The sequence below is a fragment of the Tauraco erythrolophus genome, chromosome 2, assembly GCF_009769465.1.
Source record: "Tauraco erythrolophus isolate bTauEry1 chromosome 2, bTauEry1.pri, whole genome shotgun sequence".
Taxonomy (NCBI): domain Eukaryota; kingdom Metazoa; phylum Chordata; class Aves; order Musophagiformes; family Musophagidae; genus Tauraco; species Tauraco erythrolophus.
Window position 1 is genome coordinate 110,998,679 of NC_141466.1, and position 10,962 is coordinate 111,009,640.

General features: G+C 43.3%; 1 protein-coding gene across 1 annotated transcript; it reads right to left on the reverse strand.

Moving 5' to 3' along the window:
- Nucleotides 1–1,507: 1,507 nt before the first annotated feature.
- Nucleotides 1,508–7,756, reverse strand: LOC104372942 (calcium/manganese antiporter SLC30A10). Its single transcript, XM_086629531.1, has 4 exons — nucleotides 7,255–7,756; nucleotides 6,752–6,835; nucleotides 3,042–3,278; nucleotides 1,508–2,275 (listed from the first exon to the last, which is right to left on the reverse strand). Exons 1-4 carry the CDS (start codon nucleotides 7,754–7,756, stop codon nucleotides 1,800–1,802), a joined length of 1,299 nt encoding a protein of 432 aa, XP_086485657.1. The 3' UTR covers nucleotides 1,508–1,799.
- Nucleotides 7,757–10,962: the final 3,206 nt, after the last annotated feature.

Consider the following 10,962-nt stretch of genomic DNA (forward strand, 5'->3'; position numbering starts at 1 on the left):
AATATATTAACTCATCCAAGAATCTGTTCAAAAGGGGTAACTACAAATCTAGCAATGTGCTATTTAGACTGCAATCACTCCTTCAGTAAATACCATTTTCCAAGCAGCAAAACAGTCTGTTGTGTGTTTTAATATTCATTCATTTACTGTAATCGTCCTTATTCATAAGGAGTTGGCTGCTTTCAAGCCAGCCTTACAAGGGGTCCTGATATTTTCCCAGTCCAGGCAAGAAATCAACTTTCCCTTTCTGTTAAGGTGTCACTGAGGTAAAGACATCACTATTTTATAGATATGACCCCATAAATAAATGAATAAAATAGCCTGCCCAGGCCACATAGACCACTGAAAGGCTGCCTTTCACAGGAAAATGTATTTGAAAGCTTCTGGATCCGGTCTGTATAGCCAGCAAGGCTAAGCACTACATTCAGAGTGGATTAGATAGTGGGTTTCCTCTCCCAAGTATCTGGAGAGCAGATCTGACCTAAATCCAGCACTGGTGACAGGACACATCCCCTTGTTTTCCTCAGAGCACCTTTGCATGCCTTCAAAAAGAAGAAGCAGCAAAGAGATAAAGGAACTGCTTCACTAACTTCACTTTGAAATACACTGTTGGGCACAGGGAGGAGAGGCAGGGCAGAAGGGAGGACTTCAACTTTTAAAATAAATCAACAAGAAATAATCAAGACTGAACAAGGACAAATTCCCCAATAAATTTTTTGAAAGCTTCCTCTAAGTGATAACATTGCATATAAAACTTTAAAGAGACTTTCTTAATACAATATTAAATTATGTCTTAATAATAGAACTGCAGAATTTTAACTGGTCATAATAAACACATTAGCTTATTTATTCAGCATTAATAATGACAGACACTCAGTGTTAAAGATACTGCAATTGTCCCGTACAATGATGAATTAAGACCATGGCTATTAAAACTTCTGTTGTCAGGAGGAAAAAAAAAAAAAAAAAAAAAGACTTGAGTTGTACAATCACAACAGTGAATGAGATAAAAGTTAATTGGATGGCTGCCTGCACTTCCATTTGCTAGAATCAGTACAGACAACATTAGCAAGTATTTCTTTGCTTTCGTGACAAGAAGTCTATTATTTAGCATACTTATCTGTGATTATGCTAGGACTCCAGTATTACTAGTAGAGAAGCAAGACCAGCTTCTGCTCTGTCCCTAAATACAGGAGTCAAACAAGAAAACAATGCAAGTCAAAATTCCTGAGTGCTTCCCCTCCCCCTTAGACACTCTTAACTTCATTCACAAACACCACTGGCTAGAAGTACAAGCGTTACTGTTAAAAATGAACTGTCTATGCAAAAACGGGTTTTAAGGATCAGTAAAGCATCTCTACTGAAGTCCTTCATAAATATACAGTACTTCAGCCCAGTACAATCATAAACTGGCCACAGGGCTTTCAAGAACAAGCTCACTTCAGCAGAAAAGGCCAGAGTTTCATTCCCAGTGCCACTGGCCATTAACTGCTGGCATCAGTGCAGACAGCAATTCACCCCAGCCACTCTTAACATCAGAAATTCGCATGTCGTTTGGTAAGGAAGCGGGTTAGGCTGTATCAGAAAAAAAACCCACTTAGATGAATGCAACACCCTTCATGGAAATATTAATCCTTATTTTGGATACAAGGTTTTTGAGGTGTATTTTGGTATACAGCTAAGCACAGAAACCTCTTTGCCACACCAACTTCAGCTACAACCTACAACCACCGATGACCCCCTTCCCAACCAGGATACGTTTGTTCTACGAAAACATTACGCAGAGTAGAGGGAATGGCCTAAAGTCGTGTACAGCAAGACTGTGATTTGTCATCAGACCTGTCAGAATTTTTCGTATTTTTCATGCTATCCTCTGCCAGTGGGTACTCAATAGGGATTGCAACATCATTTTTACTTGAACTATTGTCTTTATGCGATGCAGAAAGGCAATTATCGTTTTTCTCAGCATAGCCATTAGTTTCAGGCAGCGGGCGCTTCCGCTGACTGCAACACAGCTGAGAGTCACAAGCTTCTGAGACGCAGGGAGAGTTGCACAGGAGATGGGAGGTCTTGTGGTCAATGTACTCGGGCTGGATGGTCACAGAATGGATCCCTGCTTCGTGGAAAACCTGCCGTATTTTATAAGCAGCATCTTGGTAATCGGTAGGGGTGTGGCACTTGATATGAAGAGTAGCAATATTCTTCCCACCTGCAAGCTCCCAAACATGCACTTCATGAAGGCTATGAACCCCTGGTACACGAGCTAGTCTGTCAGCTGGAAGACACAAGCAAAAGATATTAGATGCTTTGGTGTACTGGCTAATTACTAGCTTTCCCATTAAGAGCCATACCCAAAAGCAGCAGTCTCTGAACTATCTTTTTTAAAAGAGCTGTACTTAGTAAAATATGTCTACTCCCAGCTGCCTTCGGTTCAGCCACCAGATGACCGCACGAGCAGGTCACCTTCCTTTTGGGTGGCACCCCATCCCTCAGGCTCCCTAACGGCAATTTACCAGCCATTCATAGAAGCAATGTTAGAGCACCACTTCCTTGGCCAAGACCCCACATCTTCTGGTTTATTTAAGCCCCGAGCGTGGTGGAATTCCAGAAGTAACCAGTGCTGCCCCACAATTGTTCACATTGGTTAAGTGTGAACAATGCCAGAGCTACAAAATTAACCAACCTTAATGAAAATTTCTAAGCTGTTTTGGAAGCCTTTCAGCAGAAGCTGCTCCAGGGTTGGGAAATAACGTAATTCAATGTTGTTTCTTTCACAAACACCCCACACAAAGCATTAACAGCTCAAGACCTGGTATTTTTGATGTATTGTTGGAGTACCACATTCTCAAAATGCATGCTTTAACTAATCCAGAGAGATTTGAGTCATGTTGCTAGGACACAGGCATGTGACTATTTCTCACGGTTGTTGAGAATTTAGAGCTATTTTGAGTAAATAGTCCAAACATGTCATTCCAGAAATAACATATGCATTCAAATATATCATTAAAATTAATAGCATTTCAACAACAAATTTGACTTACTCAGTAGTTGCATATTAACACCTTTGGGAACCATCTGCAACAAAATAATTGAGGTCTCCTTGATAAGCGGGAATGCAGAAGACAAGATGATGAACACCATAATTATTGTCAGGCTTGGATCGATGTAGCACTGCCAATTACATGGAGCACTCCCCAGAGGAAGTACATGGAAGATTGTAGCAGCAATTACCACGACTACAGATCCAAGTGCATCTCCCATAACATGCAAGAGAACACCTGAAACAAAGGGCACAATTTCCATTAGTGGGTTGTGGGGGGGTGTGTTTTTTTCTTGGGGTCGGGGAGTAATGCTGCATTTTTCAAGTCTGGTCTACTTGACATGAAAAACACAATATTCCAGGGACTAACATCATAACTAAAGTTTTCAATAACACTTCTCAGAACAAAACAGGAAGGGAAATACTGACTATGAACCACAGCTGCTTAAGTGGGATGCATTATTAAAGATGTAGGGTATGCTAGCAACTGTGGTCCAACTGCAACGCCATGGCAACGTAAAATGTGTTTGCTTAAATGCCTGCAGATTATTAAGAGATGCTGGCACGTTAAAACTCAATTCTCAATTAAAAATTGATGACTAAATCTATCCATTCTACCCTGGAAGCTTAGAGCACCACAGACCACCCCCGGTAACAGTTACTCTCCTCCATCGACTTCTATGACATCGTTGAAATCTGAAAAATTACCTAGAGTGAAACCTAAGCCCATTCTTATGGCTCCAAATGCCCCCAAACTCTACTTTTCAGATCGAGCTTGATAACTAGTCACACTAAACCTTGTCCCAGCCAACACTGCTAGCCCTCAGACCCAAGAAAAAATTAAAAAAAAAAAAAGTTTGAGAGTCAGTCACATGGACACCAGGGTTTAATATGTGCCTAAATTGAGAGGAACGCTGGGTACCACTTTTTAATCTATAGATATGTTTTTGCACAAAAGGTAAAGACACAAAACAGCCTCTTGTAATAACACATTTTTAGTTGCCCTTTCAAATACAATGACCAAGGTAGTCTTCTTGCTATAAAGTTACAAATAATCTAAGACGACCTTTTTTCTTCCTTTTTTTTTTTTAATTACTTTACATAGTCTTTCCTCTTCCTATCATTGCTCAAATACACTCCAGTTTTGTCAGTCTTTATTGTTCAGACTCAGATTTCATTCCAACCCATGCCTAATTATAATGTCTCTAAAGTATTTTCTTTGTCAATACTTTTTATTTATAGCCTGTGAGAGAAACTTTCTTTTAACATCCCTATGACAAGAAATTTCAAGAGCTTCACTCCAATTTAATCACTTCCTCTGGGCTGGAGAAGCTGCAAAAGCCTCCCTCCAAAACTCATTAACAACACGGAGAAGTTTTGACCCTTTGGTGATGCTGGACACCGGATTAAACCTGGAGCCGTGCCTGTGCTGCTGTCTCTTGCCAGCTCTGTGCATAAGCATCGATTTTCTGTGTGAGAAATTAAGGCAATAACCACTGGAGTTCCTCTGAATCGCTTGGATCAGATAAGAGAGTACAAACTTCCAGTAAGTCCAGCGCTTTCTGCTGGAGTCAGGCATGTTCTGCCCCATTTGGCAGACTCCCACAGGGTTTTACTCCTCCTAACAGTGTTGCAGTGTTTTCTTTTCATTCACAAATAATCCCAATTCAGCATGGGCTATCAGCTATTGCACGAACAAGAGGGACAGGCAGGATGGAATTGCCAAGGCAACTAACTAGAGAGCACAGTTTAAAAAGAACAGGAAAATGTTTCAGAAAGACTTCTTCTGAATTAAGAAAAAAAAAAGTAATCATGTCAGAGTTACGATAAATTATGAATTGAGAATATGGAATTTGAAAAATGCTTATTATTCATTATTAAAATCGGTAATATGTACACCTTAATTATGCATCACATCCTGATGTCCTAGACAGAAATGAACCCATTTCCCTGTAGTCTCCCAAAAGCTATGGTCATAAAATAGAACTAAAAATTAATTTTTATTTAATAAAGTCAGTATGATAAGACCACAGGTAATGCACAGTTTCCAACAGCTTATGTTGGAAAGCCTGAACTACTCTGCGCATGCTCACGAAGTAAAAAGAATAATTTTACACTACAGTAATTAATCCAGTCAGGCAGAATGTCTGGATTCCTGTTTCTACCACTTCTAAAATCAAGGAAGCAGTTTCCCTGCCAATCCATTTTGCCCAGCCATGTTTTTCAGTGAGGCTCCGATTCTATATTGTACAGAATTTTTTGCTAAGTGATTATGAAATAAGTATAGCTATGTAACTAACTTCAAAGGAAAACAGATTTGGAATCAGAATTTTAAAGATACATATCTGTAGCATTGGCTACAGAAGCAAGGAATATTTGTAAGGACCATAAAAATAGATTTTGCAAAGATGACATACTGAAGTAGCACTTAAAGAAAAATTCTCTTTTTAAAAATCAAAGAGGACAGATATTTTAAAATAATAACTGACACAAAACTCCTTATCCTTCAGATATTTTTGAGAGTTTCCAGCATCATTATCCCTAAGAACTGCCATTCAGACAAGTAAGACCTTCTCTAAAATATACTCATTTGTTTCTTATTCTTCTCTCCTCCATCTCTGAAAGTGATTTGATTTTCCTGCTGAAAAAAATCTTACCACTATAATGCCATAATATCCAGTGACATCAATTGCTAGACATTCAGAAAAGCACTGTGGCTCTAGCACATGGTTTGATTTCCAAAGCGTCTTCCCTTACAGACACATTTGTGTAACTCTGAAAACACTTCTGAAAGACAGGTAGGCAGATACAGACAAGAAAACCCAAACCACACCACCCAGGTGCCTGACTGTCATGCCAACCCCTTAAGCTGAATTCATGCGATGCCAGCTTACATGACTTTGGAGGAATATCAGATGCAGATATGTGACCATAAGAAGCCTGAAACTAAGCATTTTGTTTCAGCTTTCTGACAGTCAAAGACAGCAGACAGTCACTGCTTTTGGCTCTGCTCAGAAAAGGTATGTAAATGCCTTTACATATAAACACCTCTACAGACCAGGAGCGAGACACTGGGTTACTTTATTCCTAAAAGTAGCTATACTGTTTCACTCCACAGATACCCAGAGACCTGCTGAATTACAACATAAGAAGGTCTGATCCTGCCACAGACTCTCTCAGGGACAGGTTCACAGTTCAAAGACTTGGAAAAACATTGTGCTGAAGCACCAGTTTCAGCACCTTTTTCCTCACGCTGACAACAAAACATTACCAATCTCTGGATTTAAAGAAATTGTTTTCTGCCCAAAAGCATTTTAAAGTTGAAAACTACTCAACTACCACAGCAGTAATACTCAAAGCCAACACAAAGCTACCTGCTTTACCTCCCTATAAGGCCTCTAGTGACTTGAGCTTAGTGCAATAGGCTTTGCCTCCTTTCCAAAAAGTTCAGCTGCACTCTTTCTAAAGAATTAAAATCAAAACGTGCACACTCAGAGCCAAAACAGCATCACACCATTTTGTTATTATCTATGCTATTTCATACAACCAAAACTTTTCTGCTAAAGATAACTGGGTCCATCTACATAGAGTCCCGGGCTTTTGCTCCATTTCTTACTGATATTTAGGGAAAAAAAAAAAAATAAATCTGAAATGGAAACCAGAACATGTTTAAAGTTAACATCATATTAGCAGCATGCTCCCGTGCTGTACCTCTGATGTTCAAGGCTTCAGACTTTTTCTCTTTTTTCTTATCAGACCCCTCTTCAGGGCTTTTTTGGTCATTTGGTGAATCACCTGCATTCAAAGAAGAAACGCTGTGTTGTGTATAAGTTCTACAAACAGAAAAAACATCATCCTTCTCAAAACCAACTTATTTCAAATATGACAAAAAAAAAAACCAAAACAGCCAAAACATTTTCCGCACAGCTCTCTGAGCAACGCCTCCCTCCCCCCTCCCGCGGGGACGCCCAGCAGCCCGGTGTAAAGTACAAGGTGAAAGAGGCAGCGGGTGTCTGAGCTGGCTCAGGGAAATTCCCCAGGCCCCACCGGTGGGTTTGGGGCTCCGAAAGGGCTCCTGGCAGCTCGGCGAGTCCCGAGAACAAACGGGAGGGACAGAAGGGACGGGGAAGGGCGTGAGGGGTGGGGAGAGGTGCGGGACACGAGGGGAAGGCTGGACGGCGAGGCGAAGCGGCGAGGATGCAGCCGAAAGGCACCTGCTTCATCCGCCTGCCCCGTCGGAGCGCCGTCGGGCACGGCCTCCAGCGCGGCGGCGGCGGCGGGCGGGCGGCGGCGGCAGCAGGCGGCCCAGTCCTGGAATACGAGGAGCCCCACGAGGTTGACGGCGAGGCCGAGGGTGCCGACGATGAGCACCAGCTGGGCGTCGTCGATGGGTTCGGGCCGGGCGAGGCGGAGAATGGCCTCCACGAAGATGGTGAAGCAGAGGGCGGTGAGGAAGACGGCGTTGCTGAGGGCCCCCACCGCCTCGGCGCGGCTGTAACCGTAGGTGGCACGGGGGCCACGGTGGCTGCGGCGGGCGATGCGCCCGGTGGAGAGGCCCACGCAGAGGGAGATGAGGTCCGAGAGCATGTTGAAGGAGTCGGACACCAGCGCGATGGAGTTGCCCAGGTAGCCCGACACCAGCTCGGCCACGAAAAAGCCGACGGTGAGCACCAGCATGAAGATGAGGCGGCACGTCTTCCCCGAATACCGCCCCATGGCGATGGCGACAACGGCGGCCGGCGCCCCTCTCCGCGCTAGCGCCGGGGCATACCCCGCCGCCGAGCACCCAGCGCCGCCAGCCCGCAACAAGTCCCGCCGCCCCGGCCCTTAACGCCGCCGCCCGCCGCCCTGCCCCGCGGGGAAGGCGCCGCCCGCCCCGCCCCGCCCCGCCCTCCCGCCGCCGCCGCCGCCGCGCCCCTTGCCCGCGTCCCCGGGCGGAGGGTTCCGGCGGCGGGTGGGAAACAACCCCCGCTGCCCGCTCGCCCTGCCGCTGCGCGTCCCCCGGGCCTCCCGTTTCCTTAGAAACGACCGCGGGTTGTAGGAAATAAGTAAAATGGGAGATAAATAGGAAATAAATAAAACGGGAGATAAATAGGAAATACGGCGGCGGTGGGGAGGCGCAGGCCTGGCACGCCGGCTGGGCAAGGGCCCGCTTGGGTAGGCAGAGCCATCCGGACAGACCCGAGAGCCTGTGCCGGGCGCTCCGTGGGACGCCGCGTGTCCGAATACCGTGAGGTTTCGGTGACAGGTCCAATAATTATGCTCCTTTGGTGCTTTACTGATGGCTTAGGTGCCAAATCAAAGGATAGAGTGCCATCTACTGCAGCGGGTCATTACCTGCCGCTAGCCTTTAAAAAGGAATGTCAAAGCGGTGCCTAAGTGTGCACGGGTCTGTCATCAGCCTATGAGAAAAATAGTTTCATGTGGTTTTTTACCCTACAGAATAATCTACAAGAACCACAACAAATGAGTAAACCTCCATCCTATATTTGTAGATATTTTTTTGTTGTTGTTGTTATGACTTGGGAAAGTGGTACCCTTGCATGCAAGCGGAAAAAGGACAGAGCCGGGCTCCTAATACAGCATTTCAAGATGATGGGAGCCACTGGGTAATCGGAGGAGATGTCAAGAAATTAAGCCATTCTCAAAAACAACTGCTGTTGTCACGAGATTATCAGTGACCCCAGACTCTTCATGTTTGACTTCAGGAGCAGGTAAAAAAGAAAATCAGAACTGGGCCCAAGAATAGTAAACTTAAATAAAAGGTGTAAGACCTAAAGAAAAGAATCTTATAAATGAAGTCTCTCAGTTCCACCAAAATTCTGTGTGCACAACCAAAGCCTTTCTTGCATGTAACCCAAGATGTATCTTAACCTCCAGAGTGGACTTAAGTAGCTTTTCAGAGGACAATCTCCCATGTATCTGCAAGGATTAACACACACAACTCCCAATTAACTGGAGATTCTTGTGCGTGTCCTTCAAACATTCAATGCCCAAGCAATGAAAATACCCTGCAATATTCAAATTAACAAATGCATAAAAATAAATGTATTGAAAAGAACCTTACCACAAAGATAAAACACAGTAGTGGGTGCATATAGCATAATTTACATCAACACACATTTCAGCTCTATAATTATGTCTACCAGCATAAAATGAGGTATTTTAAATAATTGTGCCAAATAAAAAGCAGTGCGACATAGGTAGAACAAAAAGAAGAAAAATATATGAGAGTTATAGGAAGCTAAATAGTCTATTAGATATAAACGTTAAAATGACAGACTATATCTTCTTTACTGTAATTAACGATAGAAAATTCTGCCTCTGGCACTTCACTTACAATCAAAACCAAAGAATTCACTGAAGCCCAGCTCATTGTAACTCCATAGAACTGAAAACAATTTCCCACAGTTCTTATTTTAGTAAGATGCATGATACAGTTGCTGGAACATTATTAATCCTTCTGTGCCAAATATACATCAATTCTCTTTGAGAAAAAAAAAAAAAAACCTAATGTGTCATAGCCCTGTACTTACTTCAAAAACATAAAAATGTCACAGTTGTTTTGAAGAAATAGTGCCAAAAGTACTATTTTCAGCAAATAAGGCTGTGACTAAGTCCTCTGACATGGAGGATGGTTACAGATGATGCACTGAAGAAGTCAGAGGCAGTAGGTGTTCAGAGCCTCAGCTCTGAAGCTGTGTCTGCTGATCCACCAAGCCTTCCTTCTGCCTCTCAAGCTCAGCCATCTCGATCTGCATCTCACAATACAGCCTCAGTCTGAAAGCCACACACCAACGTAGGAAGAGCGATGTCTGTGCTGGGTTAGACCAGAGGTCCATCTCCGAACTATTTCCAGTTCCCATCTACAACTTTTGAAGATGAGGGAACCAAATCTCAGCCACAGATTCACACAGAGGCAGAGCAAAGGTCCCAACTATCTCCTTTACCCCTTTCCCAGTACTGCTTCACATTTAATTCACTTTCTCTCTTCTGAGCATTTAGCAAACATTTTTATGGAACTGACCATTCTCTCCTGCTTTCTGTTTCTCATCTTCTGACCAGTTATTTATCCGTGCAACGGCCTTTCCCTTCTCCCTATGGCTGCTTACAAAGCCTCTTGGAAACCGAAGCTTTCATTCACCCCACTACATGTACAAGCCTTCCTGGCCCTCTTCATCCAGGTACCACTATCACTTCAAGACAAACGACTCCTAAAATTGTCTGAGCAAAGCTACACGTATCATTTGTGTTCCAATAACAATAATCAACTTAGTTCAATCTTCAGAATAAAGCGTGTGTGTCATCCCTGTAGCTCTTTCACACTTTGATCCCCTTCCACATAGTCCAAAAGAAAATCTTGACCCTGCACATAGGAGGCACCGACCATATTACCAGGGTTTTCACTCAGGCTCTTCCTCCTCCATGGGCATGACCGTTCTGCTTGCACCGATCCACTTGCAATATCAGATTTTTGATCTCAAATCTTTTCAGAAAGGAACTGTGTTTCTGATCATTTTGTAGCATGCTTAGCATCCGTTCAACAACATAATGTTACAGTCCCTCTTACTCATTCAGTACTGAGATTGCCTGAATAAGCTCTGTGCTATTAAACAAAACAATCAACCTAAATATCCCCAATCTCTCTGTTTCCAACCATACTGAGTTGAACAAGTCGCTCGTGGGAGGTTCAGGAAAAGTTGTCCAACACCTTAGTTTTCTGAATTATTTACCAACTTTAGTTTCAGCTGCATGGCTTCTAGAAAAGCTGTTATTGCAGCTTCCTCATCCTAATCAGGTGCAGGAATTGGTAAAATTCTTACAAATTGGTAACATGATTACAAACAAGACAACTTTCCTTCTGAACCCCAAAGATGCAAAGTGTTCCTGTAAGCTTCAAGATTTCTGTATGCCAAGTTTTT